Source organism: Xiphophorus couchianus, chromosome 9 (genome assembly GCF_001444195.1).
Source record: "Xiphophorus couchianus chromosome 9, X_couchianus-1.0, whole genome shotgun sequence".
In the NCBI taxonomy this organism is placed as follows: domain Eukaryota; kingdom Metazoa; phylum Chordata; class Actinopteri; order Cyprinodontiformes; family Poeciliidae; genus Xiphophorus; species Xiphophorus couchianus.
In genome coordinates this window covers 32,443,518-32,465,895 of record NC_040236.1, presented here as the reverse complement: position 1 = coordinate 32,465,895, position 22,378 = coordinate 32,443,518, and the positions used below count along the sequence as shown (strand labels likewise).

The 22,378-nt window shown below is 37.1% G+C and overlaps 2 protein-coding genes across 9 annotated transcripts; one reads left to right on the top strand and one right to left on the bottom strand.

The window, feature by feature from the left end:
- Nucleotides 1-1,224: 1,224 nt before the first annotated feature.
- fxr1 (FMR1 autosomal homolog 1) lies at nucleotides 1,225-18,731 on the top strand. Of its 7 annotated transcripts, none has more exons than XM_028027027.1 (18): nucleotides 1,225-1,421; nucleotides 4,548-4,600; nucleotides 4,693-4,786; nucleotides 6,137-6,208; nucleotides 6,362-6,510; nucleotides 7,312-7,405; nucleotides 8,056-8,172; nucleotides 8,265-8,435; nucleotides 9,203-9,281; nucleotides 9,514-9,623; nucleotides 9,759-9,851; nucleotides 11,413-11,638; nucleotides 12,893-12,986; nucleotides 13,113-13,225; nucleotides 14,080-14,286; nucleotides 14,438-14,515; nucleotides 16,011-16,093; nucleotides 17,091-18,731. In XM_028027027.1, exons 1-18 carry the CDS (start codon nucleotides 1,371-1,373, stop codon nucleotides 17,241-17,243), a joined length of 2,037 nt encoding a protein of 678 aa, XP_027882828.1. In that variant the 5' UTR covers nucleotides 1,225-1,370; the 3' UTR covers nucleotides 17,244-18,731. The 7 variants fall into 7 exon arrangements, with proteins under 7 accessions (XP_027882828.1, XP_027882827.1, XP_027882831.1 ...); XM_028027026.1 differs by having other exon boundaries at nucleotides 9,756-9,851; XM_028027030.1 differs by having other exon boundaries at nucleotides 1,226-1,421; nucleotides 9,765-9,851.
- Nucleotides 18,732-19,243: 512 nt separating this feature from the next.
- dnajc19 (DnaJ (Hsp40) homolog, subfamily C, member 19) lies at nucleotides 19,244-22,102 on the bottom strand. 2 transcript variants are annotated; one of them, XM_028027051.1, is made up of 6 exons: nucleotides 21,952-22,102; nucleotides 21,566-21,617; nucleotides 19,915-19,988; nucleotides 19,736-19,842; nucleotides 19,530-19,600; nucleotides 19,244-19,451 (listed from the first exon to the last, which is right to left on the bottom strand). In XM_028027051.1, exons 1-6 carry the CDS (start codon nucleotides 21,952-21,954, stop codon nucleotides 19,375-19,377), a joined length of 384 nt encoding a protein of 127 aa, XP_027882852.1. In that variant the 5' UTR covers nucleotides 21,955-22,102; the 3' UTR covers nucleotides 19,244-19,374. The 2 variants fall into 2 exon arrangements, with proteins under 2 accessions (XP_027882852.1, XP_027882853.1); XM_028027052.1 differs by having other exon boundaries at nucleotides 19,736-19,815.
- Between the last annotated feature and the right edge of the window lie 276 nt (nucleotides 22,103-22,378).

Below are 22,378 nucleotides of genomic sequence, written 5' to 3'. Positions count from 1 at the left end.
AGGTCCTGCAGATAGAAATTAGGTTTTAAGGCTGAATCTGTGACATTTACAAGGTAAACTGATGTAGTTTTAATTAATATGGATCATCTGTCTTTAAATACATAAACTGACTTAACATAACTGCAAAAGAAGCATATCTGGGAAAACAAATACATTTTTATGTGTTTTGGTCTTTTATCCACACAGACCCTCTGTTAAATATCATTAAAATGATTATTTATGAAAATGAAGTGGAGATTTGAGGAAACTGTGTTTCTGTTTATGTGTATATAAGAGAAAACTGAGTTTTAGGGTCTGACACAGTACAGTCTGCCACAAACAATGTGCCAATATATCCAAACACTTCCTTTGACATGATTTCCAAGCAACATAATTTTGTGTTTTAATAACTTTATATTGTAATATATTATTTAAAAGTAGTTCAAGCTATCTATTTGTCCAAACAACTGAACCTCCTGGCGCTTCGATTCTTAACAGGAAGTTGCGATTGTTTTGAAACTTTCTGACTGTCTGGCATAGATTTTAGTTTTGTGCTACACTGCCCCCTATAGGCCTGGCATATTTAAAGCGTGGGTAAAAAAGTTCTGAAACCAATATTATGCACAGTATTATTTATTAAAAAGATGTGGCAGAGATATTTGTTTTTATCCAGCAACTTGTGAATATGCATGCTTCTATTCACTTTTAACTTGGTACATCGGAATTTCCTCGTTTTGGGGCAATAAAGCACATTTCCATTCTAATCTCTATTAATTTTGCTAGTAGGGTTATTAATAAGTTCAAATTTTCTGATACTCATTTCCAAGAATGGCAGGATATTCATCTGCTTCATCAACATTTTTTAATTGAAAATGGTAGGAAAGAACAAGACAAATTCCACTGTTATGATGCTAACGTAATTAAAATGAAAAAGTCTCCACATGTGCTGGCAGGGCTAACTTCAACCAATCTTAGGAGGACCGCACAAATCCACTCCAGCGGCTGCAAACGGCCCCCAGGCCACTCCTTGAGCACCCTTACTGTAAACTTAATTTGAATCATTTTACTTTATGAGGTGTGTAAATAAAACGCATCATCTTTTTTTTTTTTTTTTTTGGTGACGGGCAATAAATTGAGTTAAAAAAGGAAAGAGTTTTTGTACTTTTCATCGCGTGCGCAGTTTCTTATTTTGGTTTAAATTTGAGCATGCGCATCTTTTCCTTTTGCTACTTAGCACAGACTATAATTTCACAGCGACGTAGAACTGACTATTGAACTCCGAGGGTGAAAAGTAAACATAAAAAGCAGAAGAACGGAAACTCATCCGCTTTTAACCTCAGCCCGACGCGTTAAGGAACACCTGTCGTCCCGGCTTCCTTTGCGTGTCCAATATGGAAGAACTGGCGGTGGAGGTCCGTGGCTCCAACGGCGCTTATTACAAGGTAAATCCCGGCTAAACAACACGTCTGGAAACTTAACACGTCGTTATCAAGTACTGCGTGTTCTGCTGAAACATCAGGTACAGCGGGTGGTTGTTCGGGCCGGTTCTGGATCCATCATTAGACAGCAAGCGCAGAGCTAGCACAAATTAGCCGGCTAAGCTAACGATGCTAGCAGGTCTGATTACTTTTTGACGACATTTGTTAAACACTACGAGGAAGTAATATTGTCTGTTCTGTGATGTATTGATTATTAAACAAATAAAAGTGACGTCCCCCAGTCTAGTTTTACTCTGAGCGTTGTCTTCCTTAGCTAAAAGCTAGCTCACTTGCTAGCTGCCAAACTGTTGACGTCTGAAGATGTTGAGTAAACACGGTATCCAGGTAACATTCATCCCCCTTTTCTGTGTTTATATGCGTTAGGACTTGAATACGTTTTTTATTTTTGGGTTTTCAATTAAAAATCAAGCTGCTACTGTTGCTTGATTTAGTAATTTTTGAACAGACTACCACTTTCTGTCACCGTCTATTATTTGATACTTGATCACGTCCCAGCTATCTTTGCTATGTGCATGTGTGAGCCAGCTGTTCCCTGTCACTCCCGACCAGCTGGCATGCCAGCACAGGTTCGCTGATACCGCACACTTCCAAGCTATTTCTGGACCTCCGACCCAAAGTGATACCCTCATGTTTTCCCTCATGCTCTCCTTTCCTTCTCCTCCCTTTTGTTTCTTCTTTCACTTCCATGCCTTAGATCAGTCTGATTCATACTTTCCTCAAGGCTTTTTCCACTGTAACCCACTCAACTAAAGATATTTCAGACTCATTAACTGAATCATTATCGGAATATGTAACCATTAACATGAAATTGCGTTGAGGTAATGTTTTGGGTTTTGTTTCTGCTGAAAATGGTCACATGACTTGTATGAAAGTTATTGTAGTGTCTTTGAATCAAACTTTGAAGGTATGTTTAAGCTTTTCTGCATATGAACACCACAAGATCAAATCAAAAATTAATTGAACTGCTATTTGAAACTTAAATATTCAACATATTAATAAAAGTTAAAAAAAATTTTTCTTCAAAGTTTTAAATTGTTGGATTCTAGACAACAGGAGAGATTCAGCAATCATTTGTCTTTGCCGTATGATTATATTTAAAAGTGCAATTTTTCTGCATATATACACAACTTAAAATAAAAAAAAAAACTAATTTAACTATTTGAAATGGAAATATTCAACATATCAATAAAAACTTATAAGTTTTAAGGTGTGTTGTACACAACAGGAGAGATTCAACTATCAGGTTTTTCTGGCCAGTTTTATTTTTTAATGCCAGACCTACAAAATGCTTTTTTCTTTATGAGACAGGTTAATTTTCTGTGAAAAGATACCTATTTAAATTATTAAAATAATAATTTTTTTAGAAACTGGACACTGGTGTACATTTGACATCTTGTTTTAGTGTTTAGCCTCCATTTTAAATACACAAATGTAATTTCTGCTTGCAGTGTAAAATGTTGGCCCAGAATCAAAATATTTGTTGTCTGACAACAATAAGCAATAAATCAGTCTTTTACTGATAAATGAAAATAAGAGCAATACATTTGCATTCTTGTTTGAATATTTTACTTAATGTTTAATTAAGCACAAGTAAACATTAAGCCATTTAATATTATTGAAAAACCGCCATCTTGGAAAATGCTACAAAATAGTTGGTTTATGTTTTTTTTTAATTTATTTTACAAAAGTCCTAGTTACAGTTTTTCATGTTTCCCTCGCTGAACCTAAAAAGTTATATATTTTGAATGGCAATTTTGCTTTGTTGATACTTTAAAAACCAATTTTATTTATTATGTCTGTTGTTTTGTTTGTTTATTTTGGATATTTAAGTTTCAGTATTCTTTGGAAATTAAAGCTTATTAATTTTTGAGAGGATGTTCTTGCATTATTATGTCATTATCTTGCTATAGTAGTCAAAATAAGTATCTAGAAACAACAATATTATATTTATTGCAATCATTTCCCGGACAGTTTATTGTTCAGGAATATTTGTAATCGTGACAGACTCATGTATGACGTCATGCTAGCTGGAGCTACACTATGCTAATTTATTAATGAAGAAAAAAACAAACTGAGTTGTCATCGCAGTAAGGGTGATGTCCTGCAATATTTAGCAGGCTGCTCTGTTTCCAGTGTAAGGCAGTCATGTTTTGCATGTTAAAAATATATTTGGACAGCTGGATGGATTTTAATGCGCACATCTGATGCCTATATTTAGTAGCTGAGATGCTAACCGCAGAGCGTAGCATCTGAGTGTAATGGTAAAGAGAACAAAGATTTAGGAAAACATTTGAGAAATTAATAAAATTAAATAATATATTTTTGCAATTATTAGTAGTAGTATCATAAGTGATTAATTCTTGATTATTGCAATTAAAACCATATTTTAGTAAAAGGCATCAAAGCAAGAAAAATGCATTTTTATTACGGCTGAAATTATTAATCGCAGTTAATCAATTATTGAAATAATTGTCAACTAATTTAGGAAGTGATTAATCGCTAACTGGAGTACACACAGACTAAAAACGCCAAATTGGTGAAACAACAACACAGTAAGGGCAGTAATTAAGCCAGAACTGTACAAAAGATATTTATAATTTGTATTTAAGATGAAAAACCTTCTTTGTTTGTAAATGTGCTCTGACCAGAACTCCTCAGGTGGAATTTTAGCTTCACCTGGTTCAAATCCTGTGAAATATTTATTTATTCTATTAAACACCTTTTTCTATCCAATTATTCATTTGTTATGAGACATAATCAACATTTTTAGCTTCTTTGTTACAAATAATCAAGCATGCTTAAAAGAAATACTGTTATTGCACTTTAGGGAATAAAATATTTATTTTCCTATTAATTATTTTGTTTATTTGCATCTTTTAATATATTTCTAATATTCTCAAGTGAAAAATCTGGCAGTTAATCAGATAATTAATATTTAGATTTTTTTTATTTAGCCACGTAAGCCTTAATTATTGATAGAATAATCGGTGACCAAAATAATTGTGAGTTATTTGGTTTTAGGAATTTGCTAATAAAAACTGCTTTTATTCACCTGTTTTTGTCCTGCAGGGTTTTGTCAAAGATATCCACGATGACTCTCTCACCATTGCCTTTGAGAACAAGTAAGCAAGTCTCTTTCTTTATTATGTAGAACAAGCAAACATAAAAAACAGAATAGTTGTGTTTTTAGTAAAGTGTGACGGTTCTGTTTCAGCTGGCAGCCAGAACGCCAGGTGCCCTTCAGCGACGTCAGGTTGCCTCCACCTGCGGATGCCAAGAAGGAGATCGGAGAAGGAGAAGAGGTGGAGGTGAGGCCATGTTCTCCTCGTCCATGTTCCCCTTTCTCCTGAATCACTACTAAAGCTGCGCGACATGGATTAAAGATAAAATGGATGACTCTTAATCAACTTTTTATTTTGCTTGCTTCCTTTTCTAAAAAAAGATGTTTTCAAAAAATGGCTTTTATTTCCGTCATCCTTTCTGTGAATTGTAGTACGGATTATTAGGGACAGACAATTCTTTAATTACAAGAATATAGCAGATATACAGTATATATATATATATATACATATATATATATATATATGCAGAATAAAGATAAAGTTTTACTAGAAAAAGTGTCACTTTAATGAGTAAAAGGCTTCTAAAGTGATCAGGATCTGATGTAAACAGACTCAGTGTTTGTACAGTCGATTTAATTTAATTTTGTCTTACTTTTTGAAGTGAACAAAATTATTTGCACTAGAAACTACATCAAAACTATTTGGTAAGATTTTGTGTTTTTGCAGTGTATTCTCGCAATTTAAAACAATCAAAAAAATCTTAGCCTGGTGCTAATATTCTGTCGTAGAGTTGGCCTGAATTCAAAGTCTTAATAAATAGAAGCTGTAAAACCAAGATGGCCGCCGTGGGTGTGTTGACCTTGTGTTTTTAGCAAAGTTTGAACAAAGGTTTCCAGAGACAGCCTGAGCTACGGAAACCCAAGGAATGCAGTGGTATTCTTCCAAAAATTAAATCTTCAAAAATCTGAAATTTGTTTAATCAATAAAATCTCCCAATACTTCTTATAAACAGAGGTGGGCAGAGTGGCCAAAAATAAAAGCGTCACTACTTCAACATATTTTTACTCAAGTAAAAATAAAAAGTATCTGTCCAAGAAATTACTCGAGTAAAAAAGTATTTGGTAAAAAGTTTACTTAAGTACTGAGTAACTGATCAAATTATCAATCATTTAATATGTAAAAATTACATCATCAGACACAATAAAATATAAAGTTGAATAGAAATTTTAGTATTTTAAGGATGAAATTTACACTAATTCACATAAATAACAAAAAAAATATCAAAATCAGGCAAAATTTAAAAAAAAAAAAACACTTCCAAATTAGTTTCCTTTAATGAAAACTTGTGAAAGTTTAACAGAAACTGCAGGTGTGTGTCTGGTGGATTTCTGGTTAAAACATGTTTGTTTTTTATTCAGTGGGTAGAAAATCCAGACATTTGACTCAAGTAAGAGCAGAAATACTTCGTAATAAAATTACTCAAGTAAAAGTAAAAAGTGCGGCTACTCCTAAAAGTACATTTTTCAAAAAACGTTTATTGAGTAGATGTAACCAGTTACTATCCAGCCCTCCTCATATCTGGTTTATTGTTGTCAGATTCTCTCCAGAGCCAACGAACAGGAGCCTTGTGGCTGGTGGCTGGCCAAAGTCCGCATGATGAAGGGAGATGTGAGTTTCTTAATGTTGCAGAAAGTTTCTACGCTTTGTTCTAAGTTTACCAAACTCTTCATTCATTTGTTTTAAATTGACCAAATGTTTAATTTATTTGTTTTAAATTGACCAAAGTCTTCATTTACTTGTGTTTGTGTTCTCCGTTCCCAGTTCTATGTGATCGAGTACGCCGCTTGTGATGCCACCTACAACGAGATTGTAACGTTCGAGCGTTTGCGGCTGGTCAACCCTAACAAGGCCGTTACCAAGAACTCCTTCCACAAGTGCACTGTCTCCGTTCCTCAGGATCTACAGGACGCGTGCGTGCCACAGATTATCCATGTTGACATTACAGATGCCATATTAATATTTGCATCGACCCAAATATTTAAAAAAATTCAACATCAGTTATTGGTGACAATGTTCCTGATCTATGCAGTCTAATGATGTGCTTTGGTATGAATGATATCGATGTTGGTGTCGATGTATTGTGTGGTAGAATTGTGAGAACAATAAAAGATAGATAGATAGATAGATAGATAGATAGATAGATAGCATTTATTGTCATTGAACAGGATTCAACGAAATCCTGTAAAAGTGACCATAAGAAGTATTTATTACTAGTGTTTTTGGTAACTCTGTTTGTTACTGGGTGTCACAGATTATATATCCCCCCAAACACAAAAACTGCTTGAAAAATATTCCTATTTGTATTTTTGCTTCTTTAGGACACCAGTCGCATAAATAAGTGTGATTTAGACCATTAAACTACAAATCGTAACTTCATTTAATCATATTTTCAAATTTATTGGTATTAATTGATGCTTTCATTGAACAAAAAGGGCAGAAATGGTAAAAACTAACAATCCAGACATTTTGAGGGGTTTTAAACAACATTAACTGGAATTTTCCGTGACAACAATAAATAAAAATTACTATCATGATAAGAAGTTTATTATGATAAACACCCGTACCTTTGAGGTAATTCAGTTTTTTGTCTGTATTGGATCCATGTCAGCTGACTCTAAACCCCAGGTATCGGTACTGGCAGTGAAAAAAGTGGGTTGGTGCATCTTTAGTTGCTGTATTATGGAAATGTGTGTCGTGTTCCTGTGTTACAGGTGCCAGAATGAAAACGCACACAAGGATTTCAAGAAAGCAGTGGGAGCCTGTCGAGTCTCGTTCTGCCCAGAGAGCAGCGAGCTGCTGATCGTGGTAACGCTGCCTGACCTTAATTATCTGCAGACATGGAGAGTAACTAGTTACTGTTACTCGAGTACATTTATCTGAGTAACGTTTTGGAATATTTTTATTTTTCCTTGAGTAATTTTATTTGAAGTTTCTCTACTCTTACTCAACACATTATAAAGTTTTATAATATTTTTATTGAAAGAAACTGATTTTAAATTTTTTATTATATTATTATTTTTAATTATTTTACTTAAATGAATCATTTTGATCTTTAAAATACGGTAATTTTTGAATATTGAATGATTGATAATTGCATCACACACTAAAAAATGCTGGGTTACAAAGTAGGTTACTGCAGTTTTTATTGAAAGAAACTTTCATTTTGTTGGTTTTTTGTTATATGAATTATTGTCATTTTGGTTCTTCAAATACCGAAATTTCCACTTAATAATTTGATCAGTTAATCAGTACTTGGAAGATTTTTTACCAAATACCTTTTTACTCCTGCTTGAGTAATTTTGGCTACTTTTTACTTTTACTTGAGTAGAAATATGTTGAAGTAGTTTTACTCTCAGCTGATACTCTGCTCTCCTCTGGTCGAGGAGGATCTTCATGCTGCTGCCATAAAGCTGTTCTTCTCTCTGGATGCGAACATTTCCTGTTTCTGGTTGCAGTCCACCAATGAGTCGACAGTGAAGCGCGTGTCTCTGCTGAGCGACATGCACCTGCGCAGCCTGAGAACCAAGCTGCTGCTGATGTCACGCAACCAGGAGGCCACAAAGCACCTGGAGGTCAGTAGGTCACTACAGGAGCCAGTCATCAGTCACAGAAGACTCCCAGATCAACTTTGAGTTAATTTCCCAGTCTTGCGTTGGGTGTTTAGACCTCCAGGCAGCTGGTGTCGTCCTTCCAGCAGGAGTTCACCGTGAGGACGGACCTGATGGGCCTGGCCATCGGCAGCCACGGCAGCAACATCCAGCAAGCCAGGAAGCTCCCAGGGGTCACCGCCATCGAGTTGGACGAAGAGACCGGGACCTTCAGGATTTATGGAGAGGTACGGTGGTGGAACCAGGCCTGTCGCAATAAATCAATTAATCGCTAATAAAATAAAACAAGCCCAGTTATTTCCATTTGTAGGATTTATTGTTTGTCTTTTCTCACTTTCTACCAAAAACTGGATGACTTCATCTGGTGATTTTGTCTCAACTAGTCATTTTTATGAGCAGCAATTTAGCTTCCACAGACTTCATAATTCAATTTATGTGTTTTTTTATTTTGAATATTTAAAATCTCTTCCAGATCAAGTGTTAATTTAGAATAGATGCAAGTCTAGTGCTTTAGTCTCAATTGGCTTCTTTTTTTTAAGGATCATTTTGTTTACAGAGACTTCATAATTGATTTTATTTGTTGTTTTGTTTATTTATGTTGGGATATTTAAAATGTCTTCCAGTTCTAGTGTTGAATGTTCCTTAGAATTTATAATTTATTGATCTTCTAGCCAGTAAATGGTCTCAAAACAACAACATGATAGTTTATCACAATAATTTCTCAAACATCCAGTATTTTACCTGCCTTTATTTGTAGTTGTTTACGTTGTTTATATTAAAATAGTTTTAAGATTTTAATCTAATGTTATCTAAAACAGTAGATTTTTTATGCTTTTAATGAAATATGCAAATACCTGCCTCTTAGTTCTGACCAATAGAGTTGTTCTACCTGATTTTTAAGATATTCCTAGACTTTTCTGACTTTTTTTCTCCTTTCTTTTTTAAATCATTTGTTGTGGTTTTTAATCCAGATTATGTTTGTGTTGTAATTTAGACGGAGGAAGCTGTAAAGAAGGCCAGAAGCTTCCTGGAGTTTGTGGAGGATTCAGTCCAGGTGCCAAGGAATCTTGTTGGTATGCAGAGTTTTAGTTTGGTTACAACATCAAGCCAATTATACACAAAATATCTCTGAGTAAAAGTTGTGATTGTAGTTTTCTGTCTCATATTTTAAAAGTGTACAGATTCTGCAGGTTTTTTTGTTTTGTTTTGATATTTATTCATTTTTATCTATGTAAATGTATTTTCTCCCTTGATCTAAAAGCATGTTTTTAAAGTTTCATGCTTTCCGTCTGTTCCTGTCTGCAGGCAAAGTGATTGGTAAGAATGGGAAGGTGATCCAGGAGATGGTGGATAAGTCTGGTGTGGTCCGGGTCCGAATAGAAGGAGACAACGACAACAAGCAACCCAGACAGGAAGTAAGAATGCTACTCCCACATCACTTCCTTTAACCCAGAGTCTTCCTGAGGATTATTTAAAACAACGATGGACTTGGATTACACACACACTCTCAGTTCGTACTAACGTGTGTGTTTGGTGTTTGTGTTTTGTTGACACAGGGAATGGTCCCCTTTACGTTTGTCGGTACTAAGGAGAGTATCGGCAACGTTCAGGTCCTGTTGGAGTATCACATCTCCTACCTGAATGTAAGCCATCTTTTATTCTCATTCCTTCTGCATGAACGAACCCTGACTGATGTTCACTGGCTTAACGTTTCAGTTTGTTCTGCTAACATGCTGAGATCTGATGGAGAAGAGCTGCACCACATATCGAACGCCATCATCCAGAGCATCAGTGTTTATTATTGCAATCTTAGCTGGATGGGTGTTGCAGTTGCCTAGCAACGAGAAGGTCCTGGGTTCAAATCCCAGCCGGGGGGCTTTTCTTGATGGCGTTTGCATGTTCTCCTCATGCATGTGTGGGTTCTGTCCGGGTGCTGAACGGATTAATCGATTGTTGAAACTGATTAATCGTTGACTGAAGTGTACAGACTGGAGAAAAAGCCAACTGATGAAAGAACAACACATTCAGAGCAGTAATTAAACCAAAATTGTTCCAAAAAATATATATATTTTTTGTTATAGTTAATATAACAAATATTGTGTGTCCTTTGTTATAGTTACTATAATATATAGTTCACTAAAGTAACACTGTTATTGCATTTTTGGCAATACAGTGTTCATTTTCTCATTTAGAACTTAATTAATTTGTTGATTTGCATCTGCAAATGCATTTTTAATATTGTATAAAAATCTGCAGAATCTGCCAGTTTTCCTGATTAATTGATGACTCTTCAGAATAATTGATTAATCGCTACCTAAAATTAGCAGTAGTTGCAGAAAATCTCAAGTATTTTTAGGCAAAGCAACAAAAAGAATATATTAATCACAATCTATTGTCGACACAGTAATAAACAACATCATAACTTGGCTTTATAATTTTAATATCGGAGCAAGACCTGGAGAAACTCCTGTTAGTTTATAAATTGTGGAGTACTTAGCAACTCAGAATAAGAATCAAACATGGAGAACCGACATTTACCTTTATACTTTACTAATATAAAACAAACTTAGAAAATACTGAGCAACCCGGAACAACTGGAACATTTTAAAATGTAGTTTTTCTTTTATTGTGCTTGTGTTGTTTTTCTTTTAATTAATGTGAATTAATGCACTGAGAAAGTGCTACATAAATAAAACTTATTCATCTTCTTCGTCTTATCTGCATGTGTGTAGAATTGTGCAGCCCTATAGCGAATCTGATATTGTTCTAATAGTGTTTCTGCTAGTCCTCTGCTTTACTCACACACTTTGTCCTGTGTGTCCTGTGCTGTCTGCATGTCTGCGTTCTTGCTGCGGTGTGTGTGTGTGTGTGTGTGTGTATGTGTGTGTGTGTGTGTGTGTGTGTAGGCCATGGTGGAGCTGCTTGTGGAGGGCCAGCAGCTAGAGGAAGAGCTGAGGCAAATTGCGAATTATGCTCAGGGAAGAAGCCTAGCCAGATTCAGTGTAAACAGGACAAGGTGCTCTGGAAGCAGTGTAGATGTGTGTATGATGTCTCTGCATGCACATCCTGTGATGACCTTCAAAATGTCAGCTTTGCCTTATTATTCCATCTGTTTTAAACAGCATCAGCGCGTCAGCCAGTCACCCTCTTTCTCTTCTTATCTTCTCATTTTTGTCCTCGTTCTGACTTTCTTTGTGTAAGGAGGTTGAGCAGCTTCGTCTGGAGCGGATGCAGATCGATGAGCAGTTGCGTCAGATCACCCAAGGTCACCGGCCGGTCGATCGGGAGCGGGGCGAGCGAGGAGAGAGAGGCGGCGGGGGCTATAACGCAGACAACGGCGCCAACGCGTCGTCGGCCTCGCTGCGCGGCAGCCGCTCCTACAACAGCAGGGGGCGCGGCCGGAGAGGCCACAGCTACAACACTGGATACGGTACGCACCTGCAGCAAGTGTTTAATAATTCACTTCTTCAGGGCTTCTACACAGGAAAACTTTATATTTTATTTCCAAATCTGGATATGTATGGAAAACGTTTCTGTTGCCAGACTTCTTTAACTGTCCTTTTCTGTAAAAGTTGGATTTCTCTCTCAGTTTCAGTCCATCTACACATCCATCCATTCTGTTTGTCTGATTATCCATCCTTCCTCTATCTAGTCTTCTTTCCTTCCCTTCCTGTTCTTCTTCTTCACAGGTTTTAGTTTTTGTGAGCCTCATATTTAAAGCCTAACAACAAGGCCTGAAACAATAAATCTGATTAAAGGGGCAGTATTATGTGAAACTGACCTCATCAAAAACAAACCTGGAGTGTTGCCTTGATTCTTTCATTCATGCTTGAGAAATCCTTGAATCTCCATGGCAACCATTCAGATATGCAAAACGCCCCGGATGGACCTGACCCACTCAACTCCTTCAGACTAGCCAGCTGCAATTAGCAAACACCTGCTGAGCTCATTACAGGAGCTACTGCTACTTTAAAGGGCTAATAGATGTTGTGATGACTTCGTGAGGGCGGAGTTTCAGAAAGAGCAGGAGGTTTTAAAAGACAGACCCAATTTCAAGATGTCAAATCAGGAAGTTAATTTTATTTTAAGTCATATTTCATGTACAGCTCTGGAAAAAATGAAGAGCCCACTCCACTGAACTCCACTGAAAACCTCCTGCTTTTTCCACCAGATATTGACTTCAGACCTCTTCCTGAGTTAAAACGTTGGTTTAGTTGTTTCTAAATAAATATTGTTTTCTCTGCATTGTTTGAGGTTTGAAAGCACTGCATCTTTTTCCTTATTTTGACCATTTCACATGGTCTGCAAATACTTAATTTTTGCTTGGAAGTTCAGAGACATGTTGTCAGTAGTTCAAAGACTAAAAAATAATGTTCCTTTTACTTAAACATATATCTACAATAAGTATAGAGAAACTGATCATCTTAAGTGCTGTTTCCAGAGTTTTATGTAGCATTTATCATAGTTACTTGATTGTGCTATAAAATGGTACAATTAAAGGGAAATAATACTGCCTTTTAATCGATTATTGAAATAATCATGAAGTAATTTAAAATTTTTGAGTTGAGTTGGAAAAACAACAGAATAGTCTGGGATTTTGACTCAGGAAAGGTATGACATTTTATGAGCATTAATCTTGATCCCTGCTGTTTATTCTTGTTTTCCTGCATCGTCTTAAATTCAGGCGGCAATTCGGAGCATTCGAATCCCTCTGAGACGGATTCAGAGCGTAAAGACGAGCTCAGTGATTGGTCGCTGGCAGGAGAGGACCTGGACGGGTGAGCTTTGAGTTTTCTCATCACTAAAAAGCTGCAGAAACGTTTCAACCTCCAGGCGACGCTCAGATCTCTGGAGTCGACGTTTCCGCTCGTATCGTTTCCATTTGGTTTTGTTTAAATTTGCAGGGAGCGAGAGCGAGGCCCTCGCCCACAGAGAGACGGCCGCCGGAGGCCCGGACCCGGCCGGGGCCGAGGAGGAGGAAGAGGCAGAGGAAGAGGAGGATACGGATACAACTCTGGTACAACTCACTTTCAAATAAGAAAAAAAATGAAGCTCTCCCTATCAGATCATAACTTGGTGCCTGGGACTTTCAGGATTCTGGTTGAAATCCTTGAAAACGCTTGAATTTAGATTTCAATTAGGTCCTTGAAAGTGCTTGATATTCAAACTGCTCAGTTTTATAATAAATTTGAATTTTACATTTGATGAAAACAAGTTGGAAAATGTTATTTACAGTTGAAACCAGATACACTTAATAAAAAGACAGACACATTTTTTTCTTACTGTCTGACGTTGAAACAGGCTAAACTTTTCTTGTTTTAGATTAGTTAAAACTTCCAAAATTATTTACATTTGCTAAAGGTCAAAAAACCTGGTGAGAATAATTTGTTTTGAGATTTTTCTTTTTGTTAGCATTTAAGAAGGTCCTTAACCTGAACTCAGTTTATTTGGATTGAATCAAAGTAATGAATGTTCATTATTCCTAATGCCTTGATGACTTATTGAATATCTTACATTTATACACTAAACAAAGTTACTGAAATTGGGGGATTTTTGTTAAATTTGTGTTTTGTTCTCAGACCAGTCAGTTATATCATACAGTATATTAGTAATGAATAATAATACATTTTATTTGAAGGCGCCTTTCAAAGCAGTTAAGGTCACTGAACAAGAAATGGAAACAATAAAATAAACACTATAAAACAACAAAGGTCATGTATCAAAATATCAAACACTATTGATGGTAAAAAGAAATTGAAATTAAAAATGAAAACAATAAAAATGAACCAAAAAAGGCAAAGTTTGATGATGTTTCAGTCGTACTGTGGGAAAAAATTTCCACGCCCGTGACTTTGGAGTGGTTTTGTGCAGGCTCCAGGGATCACGAGAACAATCCCCCCTACGGAAGCCTGGAGGCGAACACGGAGACGGACCAGACGGCCGACACGGACGCCAGCGAGTCCAACCTGCCCGCCAACCGCCGCCGTCGCTCCCGGCGACGCAGGACGGATGAGGACGCCACCCTGATAGATGGCATGAGCGAGTCCGACAACGCCTCCGTCAGCGAAAATGGAATAGGTATTTTTCATTTTTATTTACTTTGGAGCACAAATTTTCCATGATTCCCTTTACCGAGTCAGAGGATAAAGAGCTGCTGTTAGCATTCAGGCTCAAAGCATAACAAAGGAACCAACCAATCCGTTTCTTTGTGATGACCAAACGTTCCCAGATTTGTCCGAAGCAAAACCTCAGCGTCGCAATCGCAGCCGCCGCCGCCGCATGCGCCTGCCTGAGGAGAGGCAGCCAGGTAACGCAGCAGCTGCAGGCGTCGCTGCACACTCCTCCACCGCCGCTCACGTTTGGTTGTGGGACAGCAACAGAGAACTAAATGAAGCACAAATTAACTAGCATGAATGTTGCATGTTCCAGCTCCTAACAGAACACAACACTTTGTCCTTATGGGCCCTCTGCACTTTGAGTTGCCTTGTTGCTGAAAATGTGCTATATAAATAAAATTACCTTACCTGTTGTTTACATCCGGAAATTTCTTTTACCTGTTGTCCATAGTCGCGCTGCAGCGGCAGAACGATACCATTAACTAAATAAAAGGTATTAATTCAGTGCAGTTCGCCACAGCATAGGAAAAAATAACCAGTGAACAACACAAAACAACTTTTACTCTTGTTTTTCTCGCCCTCTGTGTCGTTGCCATAGAAACTGACAACGCCACAATATGTTTCAGGATTCAACACCAAAAACACTCAAACATTTCCCACACAAAGAACAGAACATTCAGTCCGTTAGAGTTTTAGGTTTTCAGGCTTGATCTTTATTTGGTGATTATTAATAAGTGATCGCTGGTGTAGATTAGCTACCGCTGTGTTAGCTTAGCTAAAAGCAGCGTTGATTAGCTCATTTAAATATCTGCTCCACTGATTATCTGTGAGTTGGTGTTCAAGTCGCCTTTTTTATTTTTTAACTGAACCAGAACGCAGAATTCTGCAGCACATCTACATGTTAAGGTTGTCATAGTCAAGCTAGCATAACTGACCTACTTCCTTTCACCTCACTTTTTTTCCTGACTTTATCAAGTTGTCGTAGTGATTACAATCAGTACCAAAGCACTGCGTCCATTTTCTTTTATATATCAGGCGTACATTTAATATTTAGCCGTTATGTTGACAATTTGACAGCTAAAACCAATGAAGTCTCTAAACAAAACTTTGCTTCAAAAAATCTTATCAGAATGGAAATTACTAAGCTCATTTTAATTTATCATGTGATTAATTGATTAATTAATCATTGCAACAGACTTATTAGCGCGACCTCTGATGTTTGTCTTCTTTTTTTTTTTTACATATTTGTATCAGTTCTATAAGTAAACTGTTTTTTCCATCTTGTGTGGTCGTATTGATTGAATTGATATGGAAACATACCAATATTGGTAAAGATATTACCAATAAGAACAGCAATATTAATATTCAATACCAATGTTGGCCCAAATTTACAAATCGGTTCATCGCTAATTATCTTCCCTCCGTTTCATAAATATTTTCTACTTTGTGTTGAAAAAATTCACTCAAGTTTGTGGTTTTAAACATGAATATTTTTATGTTAGTCTGTAAACAAATGAGATGTTGGTGTGATAAATCGGCTGCTGTTGCCTGTTTTTTCCTGATCGGTATTGAATTAACACGAGGCTGAACGTTTAGAGCAGACCTGCTCGGCTTTCCTTCAGACCTGGAGCCAGTTTGTGTTTGGTTAATTAACCTGAGAGGGTTTTTGTTCGGTTGTTAATGCAGTGACTGTGGCCGACTACATATCCAGGGCTGAATCTCAGAGCAGACAGATGACCGCCAAGGATACCAAGAAAAACAAGGAAGTGGTCAGTAAACGCTACAGCAGCTGCGTTTCCACTACAAACGCGACGTAAAAAAAGTTTTTCCATTGCGAAATGCACTAATTTTGATGCAGCCGAGAAAACCACCTGATATTGGCACAAAAAGTTTTTCTTTTAAGTTGAGGTGTTTCCATTAAGCAAATTTATCGTCGTAATTCATATTTACGCAGTTTTAAGGGTAATGGAAACGCTCCTTATAGCTACGTTTCCATTATAAATGTGCGCAAATCTTTGTCGATATTCCGCTAATGTCAAAAAACCCACAATTTAGCAATTGCGGTTCTTCCATTAAATAAGAAATCTGTGAATAAGGTTGTTAATGCGATAAGTCACTAAAAAACATGCAGCATCATCATCTTCCTACCACTTCCTGTCGTCTTCTTTGTTGTTTCCGCCAGTAGAAACATCTGATTGTTTTAGTTGCAGTTTTGCGAAATAAACTATTTTTGATGCATCCAAAACGGCGCAATAACTTTTTATAGATTTTTTTTCCGTAATTGCCATTTTTCCATTGAGCAAATTTAGTTTTGTAATTCTAATTTGTACAATTTTATGGTCAATGGAGACACACCTGATGGCTACGTTTTCATTACAAAAGTGCTCAGAACCTTGTGTTTTTTCTACATTAGTGGAATTTCGCAATTGCGGTTCTTGCATTCAAAAAGAAATGCAATTAAAATCATGTGTGAATAAGTTTGTCTGCGCGATAAGTCATTAAAAAACAGAATCTTTCCACCACCTCTTGTCGTCGTCTTCATCGTTTCCACCAGTTTTCAGTTGCAGTTTTAATACGACTGAAAATCCACCTCATCCTAGTGCAAAAACATTTGATCAAATAACGCCTATTTTCCGTAATTTCAATTTCCGCAGTTTCACAGTCAATGGAAACGCAGCTATATTCAGTTGTGAGACCAGCTGATTTTTTCCTTCCTTTAAACTTTCCAGTTTCTCCCTCATCGTGTTTTTGTTTCTGTGTCTTCAGGGTCAGGCGGAGGTCATTGCTGAGCACAGCCCACAGTCGGCTCCGGCAACCACCAACGGCTCCAATGACGACGTGTCTGACGTCACCGCCCCGAACGTCTCCGCCTACAACAGGGACTCGAACCCACAACCCGTCATGAACGGACTCTCCTAGTTAGACCCCAGCAAAGGAAATGGTTTCAAATATTGACGACACTTGATTGGATCTCCATGTCGGCATAGAGGCGTCAAATGTTAACATCTAAACACAACAAGCACTGTTTTGTTTTGTTCTTTTTTGTTTGTTTTTTTTTTACTTAATATTTGAAACCCGTTCTGCAGCAAACCTTTTAGCGCTCTGAACCCTGACCTTTACATGTTTGTCTCTGCTTCTGTTCACTTTTCAATACTTCTTCCAGTATGAGCTTGCCAAAGATAGTCACACACACACACACACACTTAGAGCTGTACTTTTAGTCCGCTCTTCATCTTAGAGCTCGGACTAAATGCAGTATTTACATAATGCAGACAGGGATTTTAATCAGATACTGCGGTGTGGATGCAGCCTGTTTTCCTGGTTCATAATGTCGTAGTCTGCCTTCTATCAGGTGAACGTAGCCGAATCATTTCTTTTTGGGACGTTTTGTGCATCAAGTTCAATATTCTGCATGAGCAGAGTGCAGAAGGTTTGCTGAAAAACCCAAGTGTGACGTACTTGTGATCAGCTGTCGTGCCTTGAGAGTAGACTCAACAAGTTGCTGCCTGGCTCTGCGCTCCATCTGGAATCCCTCCTCCCCTCACCTGCCACCAGTGGAACCAGTCCGGGTCACCTGCCACCAGTGGAACCAGTCCGGGTCTCCTGCCACCAGTGGAACCAGTCTGGGTGAGTCAGCGTGCGAAATGCTGAGGGGTTTCAGAGCCTTCTTTTCAAATCAGGTGTCTCTGCTCTCAAAGTCGTTGGGAGGGGGATTCGGTGATCCTTTAAGTGTATCTGGAGGATTTTTTGACTTTTAGCTGCTTCCTGTTCTTTAATATGCAACCACTTGGATCATAGGAAAGATGTTATTACTGCAGATCTGGAAAAGAAATGAGAAGAGTTGTTTTGTTTGCACTGAAGCGTAACCTTTTACTCTTAAAGCTGATTGTAGTCGAGTCTGAAAGCCGTTGTGTTGCTGGTTTTCTGGGAACATCTCACTACCCAACCTTTTATTTGATCAAGTACGACACCGAGAACTTCAGAAAACTGTAAAAAAAAAAAAAACAACTGGATTAATCCGGTGTTGAGATGATGCAGAAAACCGAAGCAGAGCGACGATGGTCTTTTCTTGGTTCTTCCACACTGGCTGGCTGGAAACTGGTCACGACTGTTCCTCTGAGGAAGATTTATTTGGATTATTTATTTTTTAAAAAGTGTACAGTATTTAAAAAAATATTAAAAAAATAAAGACACTCTTCTTTTTCTTGACACTAAAACGTGATATCCAGAGGTTTTCATACATCCATCTACGATTTGGACTACTGACAGTTGTAACATCCCAAGAGTTTTTGTTGGGTCAACTACAGTAAATGTTTCTTTTTTAAGGATTGTCTGGTTGGTTGATGTGCAATATGTTTTGTACGCAGGTAGTTCCTAAATAAACTTGATCTTCTATGTAGATCTGAACCCAAATGTCTGATTCATTTATATAATTCACCTTGTGCTCATATTACTGCAGAAACGCATCAATCTGTGTGAATATTTGTGGGTTTTTAGTGCAATTTTGCAGGAATTGTTCATTTTTGGACTGGAGTCATGTTGTAGGTTGCTCTAAACACTAGGTTGTGAGAAAGTATTTTCCCCCTTAGAGGTTTTGTTGGGTTTGTTTTGATGTTGCACATAAATATTTTTACATTTTGGAGCTAAAAATGCCTTATTAATCCCAAATAATTCAAATTTTATATTAAAAAGTGAATACAAAATGCAGTTCTCTAATTCATTCATCAACCAAATAAAAGCATTATGTTTTGTGACAGTTTGTGAAAACGTTGTATAAATAAACTTTTACTTGCTTAACTTAGAGACAAAAACTAATTCAATATACATCCAAAAATATCAGAATACTAATATTTGTGGATATCCAGCAATATTTCAGACTTTTGTCAAATGGAAAATAGACACTTTCCTAAACACACAGCTCTTGTTTGGTGATTTTATTTTATTTGGGAAGAATTAGAAAAAAAAAATCAAGTGCTTCCTTAACTCAGTCCATGAAACGGAGCGTATAAAAGCAGCGTGAAATAAATTTTATTTTATTTCGTCCTGATCTTCAGCTCTGTTTCCTAGCTTGGCCATCCATCAGGTCCTTTGCTTCATTTATTTTTGCAGCGATGTACGGAGAACCACCTGTGACAAAAAACACACATTCAGTTTTACTGGCAGTAAAAGTTCAGGTTTTAGTGAAGGGCTGGGTGCAGAACGTACCTCTGTCTGGATGGTTCAGGACCATCAGCTTTCTATGGGCTTCTCGGATCTTATTCTTGTTGGCTGTGGGACTGAAAAAGAAAAATATTGCACAAGAAATGATCATTCTCACAATCAGAAAAAGGAGTTTAAAAAGATAACGGCTGGATGAGAACACAGTGCAAGTAACTGGCATAAAGGAGACGCATCATGCAAATTTCACATACCTGACACCTAAAATAAGAGCAGCTTCTCTCTTTGTCATCTTTGGTTCAAACCCGCCTCTGTAGTATCCTCCGCCAAAGGCCTGAAGCAGCAGAAAACAAAACGCTGACTGATAAAAGGCTGCCACTGTTAGCTTCACAAAATGATAAATAAAACCTTTTTGTTTTATTTTTTTAATTACCGTGTTGGGAAAACTCTGGAGGGCCTGTTTCACCTGCGGCTCCATTTGTTTCATGGCCTGCATGGCGTAGCGACCTGCCGGGAAAACATGCAGTTCTTACTGCTGACCAGAGGGGGCAGAGTTCCCAAAAATTATACTCAGCGTAGAAATACTTCAACATGTTTTTACTCAACTAAAAGTAAAATGTAGCCGTCCAAGAAATCACTCAAGAGTAAAAAAGTATTTGGCAAAAGGTATTGAGTAACTGATCAAATTATCAATCATTTAATATTTAAAAATTACATCAAACGGACTAAAATATAAAGTTAAGTAGAAATTTTGGTATTTTAAGGACCGAAATGAGAATAATTTATATAAGTAACAAAAAATAAAATTAGGCAAAAGAAAAATTTCCTAAATCAATTTTTTTCAATAAAAAACTTTTAACAGAAACTGCAGGTGTGTGTCTGTGTCTGGTGGATTTTTAGTTAAAGCCTGTTTGTCTTTTATTCAGTGAGAAGAAAAAAATGAAATTTTACTCAAGAGTAGAAATACTTTAAAATAAAGTTACTCAAGTAAATGTAAAAAGTACAGCATATTAAAAAATACTCCTAAAAGTTGTTTTTTTCTTCAAAAATGTTACTCAAGTAAATGTAACTAGCTACTACCAACCTCTGCTGCTAACGTTGTAGATTACAATGATTTAACAGTAAACACTGGGTTAAAAGCGTTCGGACTTAAACTGGCAGACATGGAGACATTCAGGTTTCATTTATCGTGAAAATGTAATGTCCAGAACCTGAAAGAAATGTTCAATCTATAATACAACCTGATACCACCCAGTTTAAAGTTACATCAGTGAATTTGCAAAGCAATGTTCGCTGATAGGCCCTGCGACAGACTGGTGACCTGTGCAGGTGACCCCGCCTCTCGCCCGGAACGTCAGCTGGAGAGGCAGCAGCTCCTCCTGACCCCACCAGGGACAAGGGGGGTTAGAAAATGGATGGACGTTCGCTCATAAGTTATTATTTCTCAAGTTCCTATACTGCATCAGAACTACATTTCCCAGGAGCACACTCCAAGCTGCCACGTTTCTTGGCGTTCATGGCAAATCTGCACCCAAGACAAAATAGGTCATATCTACTCAAAATATCACAAAAAATTTATAAACATAAATTTGCTGTTTCATTCTTAAGATTTCTGGCTTTCTATGTTGAAAAAGTATAACTTTACTGTGTCTGAAAATTTAGTTTTTTATGCACATTCCAGACAATATCTTTGTTTTCATATAAGTTTATGCCTTTAATCATGAAATATTTTTGACATTTTGAGATTAGCAAATATCCGCAGTTTTCTTGTGAATGTGTGAAATGAGTTTTGAACTTTGAGTTTTTTAGCAGAACTTTACTGATCAATGGTCTTTTTTTTATTTTATTTTATCTACAGTGATCCTGATACTCTGCATTATGCACTTTATTACAGAAAATAGAGAACATTTTTCTACATTTTATAGATAGTCTCTTCTCCGGTTCTTTAGAGACTTTAACTTGTGATTTATGATGATTAATTGAACAGATTCTTTTGAAGGAAGTTCACTTTTTACTGAAGAAGTCCAAAACAGATTAAATGTGAGACATAAAACTGTTTAGAGTTGCAGGGCTCCATGTTTTACCTGCAAACCCAGCAGCTGCCAGAGCCAGTCCCACTGCCACCATGGAGCTGGCCTGCAGGGACACAAGAAGAAGAAATCAGAGGAAAACCGTGAGTCTTCCTCTCTCAGCTGCTCCCCACGTAAACAAAGACCAGCGACGCCAGCGCGGTCTCTTTCTGTTTTATTAAGAAGATTACAACAATTTGCCTCAGTAAAATCGCTAAATTAGCTGATTAAAGCAGCAAATAACTTATTAGCTGCGTTTGATAATATGCTGTTAGGTCACAAAGAGGGAAGCTAATGTTAGCTTAGCTATTGAATTCAACGCTTTCTGGTCATTTTCAGAACCCGGAACACATTTTATACATTAATGTCAAACCCAATGATAAATGTCGGGTCGGACCTACCATGTCTCAGTGTTATGTCCCGTTTATTTCGCAGATTAGGATCATAACTTTTGACCTCTCAAGTTCTCGTAGCTAACCGCAGGCGTCCATGTGTTTATGCCGCAAACGGTTGGGAAGTGTCGTAAAATGCAATTCCCCTCCGACAGCTGAGGCAGTTGAAGACATCTGCTTGTTTCTGTGGTTTCCGCTCACCTCACAGTGTACATTTAGATTAAATGAGAAATGAACAGAGGTGGGTAGAGTACGCAAAAATTTTACTCAAGTAAGAGTAAGAAGTAACCGTACAATAAATGAATCTAGTCAAAGTAAAAAAAAAAAAAGTATTTTATACAAAAGCTTCTCAAGTTCTGAGTAAATGATCCGATCATTTCATTTAATATTTAAAAATGATGTCACCAGACAGACAGAAATGTAGAGCTATGTACAA